At 27.6% G+C, this 19,713-nt stretch overlaps 2 protein-coding genes across 3 annotated transcripts; both read right to left on the bottom strand.

Moving 5' to 3' along the window:
- Positions 1-666: 666 nt before the first annotated feature.
- LOC132951095 (replication termination factor 2) lies at positions 667-3,571 on the bottom strand. Its single transcript, XM_061022811.1, has 4 exons — positions 3,329-3,571; positions 2,119-2,298; positions 1,561-2,053; positions 667-1,495 (listed from the first exon to the last, which is right to left on the bottom strand). Exons 1-4 carry the CDS (start codon positions 3,395-3,397, stop codon positions 1,281-1,283), a joined length of 957 nt encoding a protein of 318 aa, XP_060878794.1. The 5' UTR covers positions 3,398-3,571; the 3' UTR covers positions 667-1,280.
- A 3,768-nt stretch (positions 3,572-7,339) lies between these two features.
- LOC132950500 (DNA topoisomerase 2-binding protein 1-A-like) lies at positions 7,340-18,718 on the bottom strand. 2 transcript variants are annotated; one of them, XM_061021998.1, is made up of 19 exons: positions 17,729-18,718; positions 17,513-17,604; positions 17,294-17,457; positions 14,724-14,856; positions 13,752-13,878; positions 13,440-13,538; positions 13,168-13,358; positions 12,873-13,036; positions 12,603-12,805; positions 12,252-12,513; positions 11,549-11,618; positions 10,807-10,968; positions 10,705-10,745; positions 10,549-10,643; positions 8,737-8,816; positions 8,612-8,668; positions 8,334-8,534; positions 8,044-8,252; positions 7,340-7,981 (listed from the first exon to the last, which is right to left on the bottom strand). In XM_061021998.1, the coding sequence occupies exons 1-19, from the start codon at positions 17,796-17,798 to the stop codon at positions 7,732-7,734; spliced, it is 2,670 nt and encodes an 889-aa protein (XP_060877981.1). In that variant the 5' UTR covers positions 17,799-18,718; the 3' UTR covers positions 7,340-7,731. The 2 variants fall into 2 exon arrangements, with proteins under 2 accessions (XP_060877981.1, XP_060877982.1); XM_061021999.1 differs by lacking the exon at positions 17,729-18,718 and having other exon boundaries at positions 17,294-17,446; positions 17,513-17,599.
- Between the last annotated feature and the right edge of the window lie 995 nt (positions 18,719-19,713).

Here is a 19,713-nt window from a genome sequence, read left to right on the forward strand (position 1 = left end):
TTTTATATCATCTATATTCTATATCTACAACTATCTATAGAGTATTGATAGTGGATAGAGGTTAATGTTCCATTGGCACTATATCCAACTATAAGAGTAATAAAGTTAAGATACAATGTACCAATATAATGTAAACCTAATATAATACAAGTTAAGGCTTTAAAAATATTGGCTATAGACGCTGTTTACATTTATTTAGTAATTTAGAGTAACTTAGTTGCAATTTACATACATATATTATATATGTTGTATATATTTTATGAATAATTATTAAATTATGTCATTCATACGCAATCTTATGGTGCTATAGAGAACTTTGTTGTTTTTGGTACAAAGGGACACCAAGGGATTATTTAAACATTGGTACCACTGTGGTCCCAGCTGTTATCTGGAATTTAATTTTCTCAGAGGAGTCCATCCATCATCGTTTTCTCGTAGAGTTTTATAATTTCATCCCTGCACGGAGGGCCGCACATTTGATACACTTAAAACTACAATACTAGGCCAAAATATGATCGCCTCAAGGGGACTTCAGCTAATGAGAAACTTTTCAACAACTGCAGCTCGAAATAGTCATGCATATGGTGGACCTGGATCTAATTTGCCGTTTGATGTAAACAGCAAGTATAAATTTACAGCTCTACTAGCAATATATTTCAGTACTGGGTTTGGACTTCCATTCCTGATGGTCCGATTCATTAAACACAGGGCACTATAAGAGATCCAAAGAGAACTTAATGTAATTGACAATGTAGATTGTTTATGAAAAAAAAAATGTTAACACTAGTCAGCAGTTTTAAGTAATGTATTTTTTATGTTTTGTTTGTACTTTGTAATAATTTCTTCTTTAATAATTGTCAACTGAAGCAAATTGTACTTAATAATTTTGTTAAATAAAATAATTAAGAGAAGTTATTCATTTAGATGTTATTTATTAAATAGAATTCTCATAAAAAAGTGATTTTATACCTCAATTTTAAATTACTAGAAAAACACTAACATATGTTTAATTTTTGATGGTCACATATCAATATTGAGATCAAAATTATTCACACGTTTTAAACAATTAACACATGTACTTATCCATTACCTATTATTTATTTTTTAATATGTTATACAGAACAAGGTTAAGTATAATTTTACTCTGAATTTTGTTTTTTAGTTAATAAATTGAATTATTAAAAATAAAAAAAGGTTTCAAGAGACAAAATATGGAGTGTAAACATTTTTAAAGGGAAAAAATTAAATGGTTATAAATGTACATAATACGAGTTTCGTGTTTAATTATAGAACGGATTGTAAGTAATCCAATGAGCCCGAGTTTGATTTTTGTCGTCCTCATGACTTGTAAATAATGACTTGTATACATTGGTTGCTGATTTGTCTTTAGAAATACTATGTGCAAGTTTTGCTTTTTTATACACAGGATCTTCTAATTTGCGGCAATTACCAGAGCCAACGGAGGAACTTGATCCTGCAGCACTAGTGATTGGTCCTAAATCAAATATAATTAATATAAATAACTTTAATAACAACAAATTATGATACAAATTGTCATACTTTTTATTTGTTCTTTCTTTATTTGTTCCTTTTTTATTTCTTTCTTGATATCAATGTTTTCAGTTTTAATAGGTAAGATGGATGGAACAATTGGTTTTTCATCTTCATCTTCAATTGGTTCGTCTTTAATTACAACTTCTTGTTTGACTTTATTTTTCTCAGAATTTTTTTCACTCTTAATCTTATCTTTGCGTCTAGCCAATTTAGTTTTCATTAAAGTTATATCTTCTTCGGTCGGATTCAACACAACTATATCATCATCGTCATATTCCTTTACACAATTGACACACTTGTTATCAGCACCTAGCTTAAGACCTCTCTCAGAAATAACACATCCACATTTCCATAAGAAACAGAATTTTGATCTGTCGTTCATTTCAAGACCAACAAGAGGGCATATGTAAGGTGAACAATTATCGTCAATATATCCACCAACACTTTGAGCTTTTTTGTTGAATGCAGGATTGGAAGTCAATTTCAAAACTTTTATATCCTACAAATAAATAAATTCAATTTATATTATTAAACATATATTAATCAAAAAATAAGCCAACATACTTTTAAACCCTTGATGTGTGCTGAAGCTTCAGGAAATGGAGTTTTGTTTATTAAATGCTGTAAAACAGATTCTTTACTATACAAGAGACCCATGCCACAAGCGACTATTGGCGGTCGAAGTGGTCCTTGAGTCAAGTGACAATTACGCCAACGGTACAACTGCATGGAGGATTTATCTTTCTAAAATTCCAAAAACAAAACATGAAAAATATAATTCCAACAATACGGTTGTAAGTAAAAAATAAGTATTTAAGTATTTCATTGAATCTACTAATACTTAATATTTAACTTAAATTTACTAATTTAGTAGATACAATTTTTAATTTTAATTTAAAGTTTTTTCTAACCTAAACTAACCTATTCTTTTCTAGGAAATGGACCTCTATACTAATTATTACACTAAATACTAGTGCTACTTCTGGCCACTGAAATTATTGTATAAGCTATAAATGTATACAGTTTTATACTTTTATATAGTCATAAAATATATATATATTATATATATAATTAATTATATTATAATTGCATCTTTCTTTCTATCTCAGAAATTTGTTTATTACATATATTTCTTATATTCATCATACATTTTGTTAGATAACTATCTATGTTTATAATTTATTATAATAAAAATTACCTTTACATTAAAATATCTTAAAGATGACTTAAGATGGCTCAGGGAGGCCTAAGCCCTCCTAAGCCCCGCCCCCCCTATTTACGTCCGTGGTTTATTGTTTAATGTTTTTTATTTATTATTTTATACACTTCATAAGTTTATGATAATTACAGTATAAAAGCAGTGTAAATTTCAAGGTTCCTGTATAGTTCTCCAGAAACCATTCACTCTTTAATATTAACTCTCAATCTCTCTCCTAAGGCCACTATCAGATTATGTACAGAATTCAACGTTAGACTAATTCTATGAATTTTAATTGCTAACCAAATTCTGTGGTCCTAACTTGTTAGATTGTTAATTTAGCTATTTTCTGTTAATTGTTATTTAGTTAATTTTATGTACTTTTAAAAAGTATCTTTAATAAGACTGCGATAGTCATGACTCGAGGATTAACATGGTTCGATATGAAAAATCTTAATGACTTAATTGTGAATGGTGTAACCATTAAACCATTTATTATTATTTATTACCATGCACAATCATTTGGTGTTACACAACAATTGGTTTTTAATTAATTCTTGATGAAAGTAGACATACCTGTTCTGGTTTCTTTTTGGTTCGTACCAGCTCGTCCCTCTTGGGTATAGTTCCACCATCGCATCCCATCTCGAACGATTATAATTTTTCTTGGTACAGGAAAATACACTTTTGCAGTGGCTATTTATACACTCAACATGGAACTTGGAAACTTTAAAAGTTCAAACTATAATATTATAGTTATACATGCAAACAATAATGTAACTATTATAATCTAAATAAACAAACTATACAATAATAAAGTCATTGGACAATTGATTATGTTCTATGATAAAGTCTGACATTTTGCGCCCTGATTGGACGTAATATTAATAATGATAGTATATCTCATATCAATGATATGAAAATAATAAATATTTCCATTTTCTAAGCTAAAATTCCAGTATAAAAGCCATGACAAATTATTATTTATTATTTATTTGGTCATTATAAAAACCATCAAATTAAATAACAATTTAACATTATATTCATTATACCTACATTAAGAGGACGCTACCCATGAATTTGTTGTCTCCGTCTTACACCTGAATGACATGTCTAATATTTCCATTCACTAGTTTCAACGGTGTGCTGTTAGTTGTAATATTAGAATTATTTGACTTATTATCAAGCGTTTAGGTAAGAGCATTATGCCTATAATAAGTCTATGGTGCTTAAGCGTCAGTGATTTTTCAAAATAATGTATAAGCAAAAATAAAAACCCCTCCTCCGTTTTAATATAATACATTACATTTGTTCAAAGCATAAGATATATATTCCTATTTGTATTATGGCTAATTGTTGGTTTTGACACAGTTCTTAAAGGAAACTTTTTATGGTTTAGAAACATAAATTATTGTAGTTATAATAGTAATATATGTAGTTATATTATAGTAGGTACCAGTGTACCACCAATATATTGATAAATAACATTAACTATTAAAGAAATAAGAGTTCATATTATTTAAAATGATGCACTGTTGGAATAGTGGTAGGAGGGAGGATGATACTTTTGCCCGCCTCAAAAAGGTCGGGGGGCAGGTACCCATTATAATAAAGCCACTTGGTTATATAGTAATGACTAATGAATATTAGTAGTTTATAAAATCAATGGTAGTAGCCAGTTGTAGGTATACTATAAAGTATAAATTAATAAGTAGCTGGTAGGTACCAGAATTTGATGTTTTAGATTTTGAGAGGAATAATAAATATATTGGTTTTCCATTATTTATATATTTTTTGTTTCTGAAAACTGGAACTTTTAGTGTAGTGAAATGCTTTAATATTCTATGTTGAGAGTGGTTTCTGGTAGAAAATCGGATCATAGTTGGGTACTTTAAGGCCCTTGGGGATAAAAAGAAAATATGTCTAGCGCATCTTTCAAAATAAATATGGAAAAAATGGAATTTGCTAGAACAGTAGTCGGCAACCGGCGGCTATTGTATATGGCCCGCTTTAAATTCTACGACACGACATTTAATTGAATATCATATCAAAAAAATCATATTGTATATATTTTAATATATAATTGAACGTTTCTATCAGTCATATTTTATAATGGTAGATATACCTTGACAGTTACCGATAAGATACCTAGAGTAGATATGACGAGTGTATTTGGGTTATAATCTCAAATATAATAATATATTATAAATATAATATTTGGGTTTTCGATTCTGTTTAGTAACGTAAAACGTTGCGTTTTTCAACTACCCGCCAATCCATTTAATATTGATTATGAAGATGTTGATGTTGAGCTTCAAATGGAAATAATAGATTTGCAGTCACAAGATATCTTAAAAGACTCATTCCTCTCCTTTACTTTTTTTCGCTGAACTTCCTGCATCATTTTCAAAAATTAAAAATATAGCTGCAAAATACTTCAGTATGGTTGGATCCACTTACGTGTGTGAACAGGCCTTTTCTCATATGAAAAAAATTAAAAACCCATACTGTTCACACTTAATTGATAACCATCTCCACCATGTACTTAGAGCCAGCACAAGTAATTTTAATGTGGAAATTGAAAAAATGATAAACAATATCCAACGACAAAAATAAAATTAAGCCTAAAGCAGTTGTAATTTCCATACTTTTATATTATAATTATTATATTATTAAAAACTGTAATTTTTATGTTCTATTATTTTAAAGTTATAAACAGTTATTTTTTTCTTGATAAATAATTTGGATTATTTGGAATATAAAATGTTTATTTTTGTCTGGCCGCACTCTTTTTAATTTTTGAATGTGGCCCGGTTGTCCAAAAAGGTTGCCGTCCGCTGCGCTAGAAAATACATTTTCAACAAAATCTATTGTTTTATTGTTTTAATTAAAAAAAAATTAAAAACTGTCTACATGTATAATTTAAAAAATATTTCAGTTCTTTACAGCCTATTCTTAGACATTTAAAAAATTTAAATTGGTGAATAATACTGGGAAAAATTAAAGCACTATATTATGTCTGTAGCAAGAGTGGCTTCAGTGACATGGTTTGGGAGGGGAGAGCAAATAATAATTTTCAGAAATCTTTCAATGTTCTTTTTTTAAATTTTGTTTCTAACAGTAATTTTTTTTAGAAATACTGATTGGGAGGGAGAAGCCCGTAACCATGGGCCATGAAAAAATAACTAAGGTTATATTTTAGTCATGATTCATTTTACAGTAAAATGAATCATGGCTAAAATATTTAATGTACTAAAATTTTTACCATAATGACAAGTCCGGGGAAAAAGTCTGATTTAAATTTTTATCGGAAAAAAGTCCGACCATAAAATATTATTATATGGAAAAAAAGTTCGGTTATACAATCTACAGAAATAGAAGGTAAGGTATATAGAAAAATCATTGTTTTAATCACTTGTCTTAAAATACGTATCGCAAGATACAAGAAGTAGGATTACAAGCCAAATATAAAATAGATGATACATTAAGTCATTTTTATTCTTGAGTAGACGGGTTAGCATTTTTGCCAATAAATAAAGTTTACGATGGAATGAAATATTTAAAGACAGTTTGTACAGAAGAAGCTACAGAGGTTCTTGATTATTTCGATTCTACATATGTCAATGGTACATATTATAGAAAGTCAGGAAGAGGTATGAATATAAAATTAAAAATAATAAACTGTTATTTCCATAAGAAATATGGAACGTTCACGGGGCTACGATAAACTGTCAACATCATACAAACTACAGACAATATTTGTGAGAGTTGGAACAACCATTTTACGCATCTTGTTTGACACGCGCACCCAACCATCTGGAAGTTAATTTCTAAAATGCGGGAAGAGTTAGGAGTAGATAGAGGTAAAATAGTGTTACAAGAATTAGATGAAGGGATTCCAGCACCAAAAAAACAGGTTTGGTAACACCGGTGAACATTTAAAAAAAACTTATGTTCTAGAGTGGCCATTGACGAAATATCGGTGGAAGAATTTTTAATTATTATTGGCCATTGTATTCGAAAACGATATAAATATAAGTTTTAATTATTTATAGTTTTAAATTATATTACACCTTACCAATCATATTTATAATTTTTTCAGTATTATCAATTTTAATATTTATACAATTTATTAATATTTATTAATCAAGACATATTTTTATGAAACAATAAATCAAACCGGACTTTTTTTCCGTATAAAATAATTTTCTGTAAAAAATTAAATGGGAATCCCAATAACAACAGTGACAATAATGACAAATTCTGAAAAACCAGATATTGACAATTTAATAAATAATAATAGAAATTACATAGGTATTGTGTGATAAAATTTCCCCAAAAAAATACTTCTAATAAAATATTTCAATGAATAATATAAAATATTAAATTATGAAATAAATTAATATTAACCAATAAATTTGTTGTTATACAGTTTTACATTTTGGTGATAAAAGTCAGAAATGTCGTGATATGTAACAAAATATTATTGTTTGAAAATCATACTTTAATTAATATAAAAGTAAATTACATTTTATTCAATATGTATTTTCAAAATTAAAATATACATACATATAGCTTAGCTTTTAATTAACAATAAATGATTCTTCAATAGTACTTGAATTTTTAATAATAGTTGAACTTTTATAATATTAAATATTATAAATTCATTAAATTTTAAGTACCTACCTAATTATTTGTGATTAAATATTAATAAATAATATGTTGTATTTATTTAACTTTTAAAAAATATTTATTCAATGACTCATTAAAAATACTATGTGTGTAATAATTGTATGAATATTTCAACCACTTTAATACATTTACATAATTATTTATAATATATGTCTATTGATTTGAAATTATTTGATATATCACAAAGTACAAAGCATCATTATATGGAAGTACACAACAATTGCAACTTATAATTTATATTAGATTAAAAAATTACAAATAATGGTATTCATAAAAAAAAATAATACTTAATGTATGGCTGATATTGGTATAGATAAAAAATTACAACGGTACGTATTGGGCGCTAATCTATTATAGAAAGCTTGGTACTCAGGTATTAGATATTTTAAAGGATCTGGTGTTGGGTCTTTAGTAAGAAGATCAGCCAGAAACGGAGCAGGTAATAGTAATATACCCTTGACAGCGATTTCGTTTAAAGGAACAGGAATATTACCATACCCTTGGTCAATGATACAATGTGTAGACTGCAATAGTTCTCTAAATAAAAATAAAAGTTAAAATCAAACAAAAAATGTAACTAAAAGTTAAGTTATATTTACTTTATATCCACTATCATTCCACCACCAGCTTGTATGAGACGTGTCAAAGCTTGGTATCTATTTTCAGAAGTCATTAATACAGCTCTCATACCACTGAATGCTGCAGCTTTACCAGAACAAATTTTAGAACGCCATCGATAACCTGCTCCGTGCAATGGTGTTGATAAAGATAAGTCCGATAAAGGATTTCCCCATTCGTATTTATCTTCCTACAAAAAAATAAACAAATTAAAACATAAAATATATTCAATTATTTAGAATAATGAAGTTATATATTAAATTTTACTTACTGGCAGAAAGCGATTTTCCTCTAAACAATCATCAATATAGCTTGGATGTAATATCCATTTTCCAGAAGCAAGTGAACATAAATATTTTTCAGTTCTACTTGGTTGATGCATAAGAACATGAGTAACATCTTCACAAAATATTGCACTTTGCAATACTTGAGCACCAAGTTTTTCAATAGCATTTTCATACTTTTGTCGATCCTATTGAAAAAATCAACATATAATAGTTTTTCACAAAAAATTTAAAATATCAAGCATAAAAAAAAATATTTAGTTACACTGATATTGATGCTGGTTAATATAAACTTTTTATTGCACTCGGACAGTCTTTTTAACTGAAATGTACGAAACATATTATACATAGATATTTGTACACATATACATTAATTATTTAACAACTTACCCTGGTTTTTTTTTGTTGTTCAGATCCAACTGAACATTGTTGTGATGATTCTACAACTGGTTCTTTCAATTGAGAGTTTTCTGTACAAAAAAACCATTTTATTGTTACAGGAAAATGAAAAATGCCCCTCCACAAAATTTGACGCAAAAAGCACCGCGTATTGTTATAGTAATAACCATATGATATATTATTATATTTATTAATATCATTAACAGTGTAATGCATGAGCATTGCACTAAGTATACAATATGAGTTACTCTCATTTAAAAACCATTTAAAGAAAGTTGTAGCAATATAGTTCAAAAACTCATAGCACAAACTCAATATTTACAACTTCTGCCACCTCTCTAGTGTACTCAGTTGCCAAATGTTGTTCCCTAGTTTGGTTAAATTGTGCTCCTAGGACATTTATTTCTTCTGGAGGACTTCATGAGGATAGCTCCCGGTCACAATCTCTCCATAAAAAAAATTGTCTAAGCCAAATTCACATAGGTTATAGGAAAAAAGTCAATGCAATCAACATTTCAAAGATGTGGACATATTGTGAAGAAACTGGTTGATGTTCCTAATCCAAGGTGTGGCTGCAGACATAAAGTTACAAGACTACCTCAAGAAAAAATATAAAGAAACCATTAAAAAATTGACAACTCGACCTCATCTAAAGCAAACAAATGGTTAAAAAAATGTAGATACTAATTTATAATTAATACTGTTTTAGTGGCATATATAGAGGGGAGGCCCCCTGGGCAAGAGCCCATATTGAAATTACAGGTTCAATTGCATGCATATTTACACTGTTTTTTAACATGATTAGCCAGTTGATTAAAAACGTTTTAGAGAATTCCAGAAGAAAATATTAGATTGTCAGGACTTGCTTTAATAACTATGATGTCAAATTCCTAATATAAGATAGAAGTATCTAGAAAAAATTATCAATATTTGAAAAAAAATATATAAAAATGAATTTTACATAATTATAAAATAAAATTGTGCAATCTTTATTTGTATTCCGTGTCATAATTATAACAGCCCGGCTCCCTAAAAAAAGTATAGTTATGTTAGTGCTATGCTTGACTAGTGATAATAATTAGCTCATAGTGAAAATAATTTGTACATACACCACTGTACTGTTTGTTATTTAAAACACTCAGTTTATTACTCATTGCCATTATTGTTATAACTGTTTAACACTATTTAAAATCAATAATTTGCTTTAAGTGTTAAATTAATGTTTACATGTCATAATAATTATGAATAAATAAAATGGATAGTTCAAGGTTACTAAGAGTAAGCAAGGGCGGAAAGTGAGCTATTTCAGTCGTGGGCGACGTGGAGGTTATAATATGAATATAAGATGTAACCAAAAGTTTATGTTTTGTAAGGACCGTGGTATAGATTTCAGTATAAATAATAATTATTATATTAAAGTAAAATAAGAATAAAAAATGTAATCAATGCAAAGGTAATGCATTATGCGGGGATCTATGCAACAACCAAATTATTATACGAAAACAATTTTATGAAAGAAAAATGTTTACGCGTCATACAAGGAGGTTATAATATGTAACCAAAAGTTTATGTTTTATGAGGACCGTAGTATAGATTTTAGTGTCTGTTTGTTCAGAGAATACCCGTGGATATCTGAGCTTAGTACTCTTGGGGATTTCCATTTTACCGCCCGGTACTTTTGGGAATTCCTACTTTACCGCCCGCTGGAAAGAAAAACATCGCTTTCAAACGCTTCAACTGTCATCGTAAACAAAACTTTCGGTGCAGGCGTGATAAAAACTTATTTACGAACTAATTACTTACTTGTATAATCATCTTGACTTTCAGACTCTGTTCTGGAAAGAGGAATTTCTAGTTCTCTTGATGGACATAAATCTTGTTGGAGTTGTGCAATTTTTCTATAATAAACAGAAAAACTTTAAAATAAAAACATGTTGTAGTTAAAAATGAAAAACAAACCTTATAAATTCTTGTTTGTCTAAAGATTGTTGCTTTGTATCCTAAAAATTATTAATTTTTTAATTATTACTGTTATACTAAGTAAAAATTTTATTTTCTCACAATATTTGGTAATACAGTATTAGATATATTATCTTGAGCTTTTGGTATTTGTGATGTGTTATGCAAGCTACTGTTAGCCACACCTGGAGAACGGTATGACAAACTTGGACTTTTCAATGTATCATTTGAATTAGCATTTATTGAATGTATTTCATTTGTTTCCTAAATATAAAATACTTACTATAAAATCATATTTAAATAGGTTGCATAAACAGTTATGAATTAATTTATTATTAACTGTCATTTGAATCTCAACAGTTTCAAAAATACTTGGAAATTTTTTGCATTTGTTGTAATACTTCATTAAAAGTAATAAAACTATTATACTATAGAAATAATAATTATCGTAGTTAAAATAATTAATTAGGTATATTGGTTAATTTAAAGATGATATAATGCATATTTACTTCTGGTTGATTAGTCTTAGCATTGATATTAACATATACATATCTGATAAGCCATAGAACAGGAGTTTTTGTAGACTACAAATATGCTGTCAGCAGCTAGGTTTGCTGTATCCGTTTGCATTAAGCACAATATAAATGGTTACAGCAAACCAAGCGGCTGACAGCATATTTTGTCACTGAAAACTCCTATGCTATAGCTTAACTGTATATTTTAAAATCAATGGCATGAGCATGTAAATGTAGATATTTAATAATTAGCTTGGTCGTTGGTTAAGGGAGAATATAAAGTATTTAAAAAAAAAAACAACAAAAACATTTTCAGAAAAAAAACTTACAGTACTATTTTGGTTCCTTAACTTAGGTTGTGATTGTTCATCGAGGCCATCTGGTAAAATATCTATACTTCTAAAAAAAATCAAAATATATAATTAGTATGAATAACTAATACATATCAATTCATTACATTTTAACATAGTTTAATTAGTAAAATTATATAATAAATAATAATTATTTTATACTTTATATTTAATCAAAACAATTAGTAGAAATGTTACAATTTCAGGTTTAAACTATGAGGTTTTCTAAATAAAAACTTAAAAAATAATTATAAACATATCAGTGATCATATTGTATTATTTTAAGTTATTATTTATAATAATCAAAAGATTCTTGTTAGGGAAATTATGGGTGTCACATAAGATTTGTATGAAACCTTCATACATTTTAAAACAAGCAATTTAAATCAGTCTGTGTATACTTTAAAATGTAAGCTGTTATTACTGGACCTGAAATAAAAAGTAAATATATAATATATATATAACACTCAACAGATAGCATTGCGTATTATGTTCCACGATTCCGTGTTTATGGCACAAATATAAAATAAAAATATTTACTGTAAAACCAACTAATTAGTTTAAATATTAAAAAGATAATTTAAAACATATTTTACGCAATTAGTTTAAATTATAAGGCAACAATAAATTTAATTAGAAACATAATTTTGTAGAACTTAATAGTTATGATTAATGAACATACTTTTTCAATTCCTTTTTTGTTTCTGGTGTAACAGGATCATAATTAAGTATTTGTCCATATGGAGTTTCTGGGGTTTTTAAATTGTTGATGAAACTATTTGAATCAACTGGAGTAGAACAATTTGATTTCAAAGGCGTTATTTCTGGTTTACATTTGTTGAAAGGTGAACGTAAAACTTGAGAGGTAGGAATCATGATTTCAACTGAACATTTCTTTTTTAGTGGTGGTTCAATATCTTTCTCAGTGTCTTTCAGCGGTATTGCTAATTTGGAATCAACATCATCTTCTTAATTAATATTTTGGAGACTATATTAAAATGCAATCAATTAAACTAATTTATTTAGGATTTACCATTGGAAACAATTGGAAATTTATCTTCTGGTAAACGGCATTTGCATGGAACACATTTAAGTAGCCATTCTTTAGATACAACTGGTACTCCCCATTTAACTGAGGCTTCATATTTGGGTCCTTCTGGAGTAGAACAAATGAGGTGAGTTGTCATCATAATGTTATCTTCTGGTTTCGATTTTCTTGACAATGCATCTTGAAAACTAAAGAATGAGTTTGTGTTGAAAATAATTTATAATTATTTCAGATATATTATTATAATGATCTTACTTCGCTCCAAGAAGTAGTGAAACTTCTTTTAAGAAATATCGTTCAGACCCTGTATAATTGGTGATGCTAATCACACAGTTTTTTAGAGGCATAGAACCACTAAAAATTACAGGTTTATGATAATATTCTATAGGAGTTTGTTCAACATTATTATAACAGTCTTCCTAATAATAATACAATAATAATTAATTATAGTTTTAGAAAAGTTTAATATTAATCACATCCTAAGAATATAGTGCTGAGACCAAAATATGTTCCAAAATTCCGCATGAATATAACTCAATAATGTACTTACTATCCAAAGACAGCTAACTATGGTGGCTTTAATACTTAATGACTTCTCATTGAATACAATAGGAACAACAACATAGTTAATTTGTCCTCGATAACTACGTGTATTAACTGCCACACCACCCATTGATATTATTTTACTTTTTATGGATGGCAACTGATGAGCGTCCAAATCATGGAGAAGAATAGTTAATCCTATAAAAAATTTAAAGTACATTATTTCAACATTATTCTATATGATAGTTAGTAAATTATAGTAATAATAATTATAACAACCTTCTAATACAGATTCAAGTTTACTATCTTGAGTGGACATTGTATCTTGTGTTGTACAAGAGGATTTTTCACTAAGCGTATCATTAAAATTGGCGTTTTCTAAAAATTATAATATAAAAATTAAATTAAATTAAATTTGTATTAATGTGGCTAAAATCTATTATAATAAAACTTGAAATGATCTGCTTTTGTATTAAACATAACAATTTAACTGTTAGGATTTTTAATAAATTTATTAGTTCTTTGTAATAAATAAATACATTCAACATTTTAGTAAACAAAGTGAAATATTGTTAATTGTATGGTACTAACCAACATTCAAATATTGATCGATAAAATTATCCGTTGGCGGATTACTGGTTACATTTGAAGTTTGTAGTTTAGGTCTATCTACTACTCTCGGTTGAGAGACTGTAGAATTTTTCATCATATACAATCCCTAAAAGAATTAATTAGAAAAATTATACATAATTTGCAACAGTATTATAAAGCTAGCCATTAGCCAAATCTAGAAGGTTAGAAGTTACTAAAAAAATGTAGAACACTTTTGAGTAAAAGCTAGGATCTGTTAATTTTATATTAACTAATAATTACATTTCATATTATTAACTTTCAAGCAAATAAAATGACCAGTGAATAATAGTTATTTTGTTAAAGATTGATTTGACTGTGAAATTAAATAGGATGTCAGTGCAATATTGGTTTTCTCCTAATTATAAAAACTATAAAGGATAATATTTACATCTGTTTTACAATTTATTTTTATATGAATTTAAAAATAAAAATATGATAAATTTAAATTGTTTTAAGATAATATTTAGACAAATCCATATCTCATAGTCTCATAAATATTATTCTCTATACATTTTGTAATAAGCGATTTGTATTCAAAAACATAAAAATTAATTTTGCATGAATACATATTTTTGTCTATGCTGTGTGTGCACTAGAAAGAGGAAACAAACAGTGCGCTGACATCTTCTTAATGTATCAAAATTAAAAATCATAAAATTTGCATTGGAAATGTTAACAAAGTGCGTAACATATCCAGAAATCTCAAGTTTATATAAGAATTTTCCAAGCACCATTGACGATTATTATGAAAAGATTTTAAATTATAATACAATAATATAACCTATATTAAAAATAGAACCAAACATAATGACTGCACTTTTAGTGAAATTATATTTGTACCTTTTTATCTATATAATATGTATATTAGCTGCTTTTTACTGTAATTAAACTGTAAGCACTATAAATAATATGTATTAAATAAAATAATACCTTTTTGCTAAGGGGAGATGGAGATTCTGGTGTAAATGAATGAGATGAATCCATTGCTAGAAACTGTTCTTCTGGAGCAGTGCATTTCAAATTTATACTTTCAAGTAACCAATTAAAATTCACAACATGAGGTCTAAAATATTATGTGTTTATTATAATTGACAATAAAAAAATAAGACTTTTAAGTATTAATCTTGTTTATTAAGAGGACACCACACTTTTAAGAGGTTTGGTATAGGCAATTATAAGAGTAAGTTGGTTACATATGATTGGTTCCACCCCAGCACTACGGTTATTTATTTCTTAATTCCAAAATTATATAAAGACAGTTTCATGCAAAAAAACCAAGAACACTTTTTTTATTGAACTTTGTAAAATGATTAAAATTGTGGATTTTGCAATGTTGTTTTTTATTTTAATGATATTCCTTTAATTAAATAAGGCTATATGTGTTTGAAAATTGAAAAATAAAGGATTTTAAAACAATAACATTTTTAGTGCTAATGAATACAGGTCATTTTTTAGGGAATAATCACTGTGTGTCCACTCGTCCACCCTTAAAAATAAGTTTCATTAGTAGAAAGATCCTCTCTTCTTAACTTAGTGGCCTCTCTATTTACTACCCAAACAGTCATATACCCATGATCAGTGTCGGTCTGGCCCATCCCGGCTACCTGGTAATCACTGTGGGCACTAGGATATCTTTATTTATTGGGAGGCCTAACCAATGGGAAAGAAAAACAAAATTTAACTTTAATCGCTATTCTCAAACATTTTTTAATGTTTTATGTGAGAATTATGTATTAACATATTAATAAGATAATTTCCTTTATATAGCCTTCCTTTTACCGTAGTCTATGAAAAAAAAATACTAAAATAATATTCATTTATAATAATGAGAAAAACAATTTTATAATCATTTAAATTTTGAATAAATGAAAGCTACCTATATTTTCAAAAATACAGCATTTCTAATTGTATATTGTTGTAAAATTGTATAGTTCCCACAATTCAATAACTAATGCTAATTGAATAGGTAATAAAGAAAAATAGGTGCTCGTTGAAATTTTATGTATTATTATCTTTTATTTATTTATAATATTGTTCAATTTGTTAATATATCCACCATCGTGAACTGTTATACACAAGTCAATTTCATAGACCCATGGTGACATGATTTTCGTAACATATTTTTAATTAATTAAAATTAATCCCAGTGACACGTTAATTTCATTACATAAATAATGGTCCTATAAAATTTATTTGTGCAGTTAATGGTTAAATGGTGGATATATTTAAGAATATTATAAAACAAATACAAAGTAGAACATACATAGGCAACGAGTATAGTGTGTTCTTATTACCTATTGGATAGCATTATTAATAAACGTGTGGCAACCTTACAATTTGACAATTGACAATATTATACAGTATTTTTGAAAATATAAATTGCTTTTATTCATTCAAAATTCAATTGATTTTAAAATTTCTTTTTCTCCATATTATTATAGAAAAAAGATAACTAACTTTACAAAATAGATATTTTTGAATTTTTAAGACCATGGTAAAAGGGAGGCTATTTGTTATATAATACATTAAAAATAACTACACTAGAATATCTGCATAATATATATCGAATTAAAGCTCCTGACTTTCCAACCAACCAACTTATCTGTATTAGGTACATATTATATTTATTTTAATTTTGTATCATCAAAAAGTATATATTTTTTACCAAAACAATATTGTCAAACTGTATTTAAAATTATATTTTATAAAGACTGTAAATATACATTATTTTGTTTATAGTTAATAGTGTATATTATTAACTTAATTAAATTTAACACAGTAAAATTCTATCTAATAATAAAATGAATACCTTGTTTATGAGATTAGACTTTAGTTATAGTAAGATATTCATTGTACCTATACACAGAAAACAAATGTACCTAGGTAACATTTTTTTTTTGTTTGTAAATGGCCACATTGAAAATTATTGTGCCAGGGGCCCTAATTATTATCCAGACTGACACGGCCCATGTTAGAAATAAATATTTCTACACGACATTAAAAGGGCCACACGCCGCGCCACTACGTCTTCGATTACTATACTATACTAACCTAATAAATATATTTTATTTTTATTATTGATCAGAATGATAAATAAGTATATATTTTTTTATAAAGAAGAAGAAAAATCTATGAAATAATAATTTAATTGATATATTATAGTTATTACTTATTAGTTACAATTTAATATTTATTCTAGTAGACACAAAGTTAGTAAAATCTTACTCTACTGGGTGTCCATTGTACTTTACTGTGTGTCCATTTGGACACAAAAAACATCCTTAAAGAAATAGCCTGTAATGAAATGAAAAAAATAAGAATATATGACGCAGTCCTAGTTCTTTTCTGTTGTTGTGAAAATGTAGTTTTTTGATAACAAGAGATTATAGTCGGAGTAATTCTTACCCTCTAGAAAAGGTTTTAAACAAACAATTTATGGATGTGCAGTGTTCTCTTAATCACAATTAATTACTGAATTAAGCCATGGAAGTAATATTTACTTTTCTTGAATAGAGTGTAATAATTTTGCAAGTGATGCAGAAAATTCACCTACTAAAATATGGGTTATAGACTCATTTAGCTCCGTGTATCGAATTCCACCAGTAGAAATTACAATTCGTTTTAATTTTTCTTCTTCGCTTAAATTAAATCCACTAAAATAAATCTGCGAAAAATCAATTTGTGACTAAGTCAAAAGCATTGTTAAAATTAAAACTTACTTTACAACCATCCAAAATTGTGCCAGCTTTATTTACGTCTTGCAAACTTAAATCATTTAAAATGTCTTTAAAATTAATTTTTTTCGACTGGTCTGTAATACAATGTGTGTATAACTTTAAAATATCAATTGAATTTTGAATTTTATAAAAGTGACTGTTTAATGTACCAAATACCAATTACTAATAAATAATGGTACGATAAAATAGTATACTTACAATGCCCATTATTTTTTTTTGGAGTAATACAATTCTCTTGTGATCTGTGATTATTTATGCTTTGGAGCATTTCAACGCACCACACTACCACAGTTATTTAAGTGGTTTCTTCAATAATTGTCGATTTAGGTTCAATGTTCAGCAACAATTTCACTTATATAAATTATAATATCGCTGTGGGAAAAGTTTGTAATTCTTTCGATAGTGGTTGTATTTGTCATTTGTCAAATCACTGTGAAATGTGAATGCCATTTTATAGTTTTAAACACGTAAGTACGTAACGGCCAGCGTAACGGTACAATGTTGGGAACCAATTGTTACATTAGTTGTAGTGCTTATAAAGTATGAACACTATGAGCAACAGGCTTCGGAGTCCAGCGCTCATTTATCGTGTCCGCATCGAGATAGATAAACAATACTATTGTATTGTTCATCTATCTCGATGTGTATGTATCAATACACATTGGTCTGTGACTATACAAACCACGGTTTAAGATATCTTAAATCGTGCTACAAACCGCGGTCTTAGAACTTAGAAGATCTCTTAAGACCCTGCCACAAACAGTTTACAACTACAAGTTACAACTGACTATGGTTGAATTTATTATTTATTTTCACAATTTCACGAGATCTATCATGTTTATGATATAATCAATGGTAAATGCTATGGCACACAGTTGGATGAAGGACAATTTTATGAGACCCAAGTACTATTTTTGTAACTAAAAAATTATCGATTTTTTTTATCAATGATTTATTTTTACAATATTCTGACGCTAAAAATAGAATTCCAAAATAATTGATTCACATACACCCGACTTATATTATAGAACAAGAATAGAAACCCGATCAGTCGATTGGAGTCTACATAGATAGTTATTACTGTTATTACACAGAATCACGATGTAGAGAAGCTGATATAAGGACGATGTAGAGAAGATCTTCTCTACATTGTTCGCAGAATAGATGAAATCACGGTCTAAAATCTAAATCTATTCTGTGGTATAATACCATTGAGTATACAGCTGATGTATAAAGTATATTCACAAAATAATCTATTCTGTGGTATATCTGTGAGTATAGATAGTATATATTAGTATCACAGACATCTATATAGTTGTAGGTACATAGCAAGGTGGATTGATCAATCCACCTTGGTACATAGATTAGTATATTATAGATATCTGTAATTAGTATGTATTATAAATCCACCTTGATATTACTGTATTAGCATAGAACAATAGTATTAGTCCGTGTCTTAAATCAGTAACCAGTATATCTTAAATTCTTAAATCATGTTTACAGTCGAATATTCTAGAAGATTAAAGATTTATAATGATTTTATCACAGAATAATTAGTTTCGTGCACTGGTTTTGTGGTTTTATTATCATTTATTATGATTTTTCTATGATAATAATATTATGATTTTTTTATGATAATAATATTATGATTTACATTAAATAGTCCGTCTTATTTGTATATGTAATTGGCAATAAAGTTCACTATAAGTAGTTCACTTATAATTTATTATACATATTATAAGAATTATACCTAAGCTATGTCAACAACTCAAGAACTGGATCAAGCGACATGTTCAGATATGGATGATGCTGAAGAACAGACAGAACATTTATCATATGCTCTTTTACAAATAGAAAAAGTGAAAAAGATTTTAACTACGGCATTATGTAGTACTGAAAATTATGAAATTATACGAAAAGATTTGTCAGAAGAAAAAGATAAAATTTCAAAACTTCCAAATGTAGATGACTCCATGGAGATTCCAAAAATCCATAAAAATTATTTAAAAAAAGTATTTAAAATTTCAAGTAAGAAAAACACTAAACTTGTAGGTAAGGAGCTAAATAATTATTTAAAAACATTTTTGATAGATGTTAGAAATACAGACATAATTCTGCCAAAGTCTGTTGCTGGATATTCTTATTGTGATTTATTACAATTTCTAAAGGATTATAAAGACTCG

The sequence above is a fragment of the Metopolophium dirhodum genome, chromosome 8 (genome assembly GCF_019925205.1).
Source record: "Metopolophium dirhodum isolate CAU chromosome 8, ASM1992520v1, whole genome shotgun sequence".
Taxonomy (NCBI): domain Eukaryota; kingdom Metazoa; phylum Arthropoda; class Insecta; order Hemiptera; family Aphididae; genus Metopolophium; species Metopolophium dirhodum.

Excerpts from the sequence above, each read along its gene's own strand:
- LOC132950500 (XM_061021998.1), bottom strand. The coding sequence starts at position 17,798 with ATGCTCCAAAGCATAAATAATCACAGATCACAAGAGAATTGTATTACT. Across the intron at positions 17,605-17,728 it reads AAAAAAAAATAATGGGCATT|ACCAGTCGAAAAAAATTAAT; the intron begins GTAAGTATACTA and ends ATTGTATTACAG. Across the intron at positions 12,514-12,602 it reads ATTTCCAATTGTTTCCAATG|CAATACCGCTGAAAGACACT; the intron begins GTAAATCCTAAA and ends ATTCCAAATTAG.
- LOC132951095 (XM_061022811.1), bottom strand. The coding sequence starts at position 3,397 with ATGGGATGCGATGGTGGAACTATACCCAAGAGGGACGAGCTGGTACGA. Across the intron at positions 2,299-3,328 it reads CCAAAAAGAAACCAGAACAG|AAAGATAAATCCTCCATGCA; the intron begins GTATGTCTACTT and ends TTGGAATTTTAG. Across the intron at positions 2,054-2,118 it reads CACACATCAAGGGTTTAAAA|GATATAAAAGTTTTGAAATT; the intron begins GTATGTTGGCTT and ends ATTTATTTGTAG.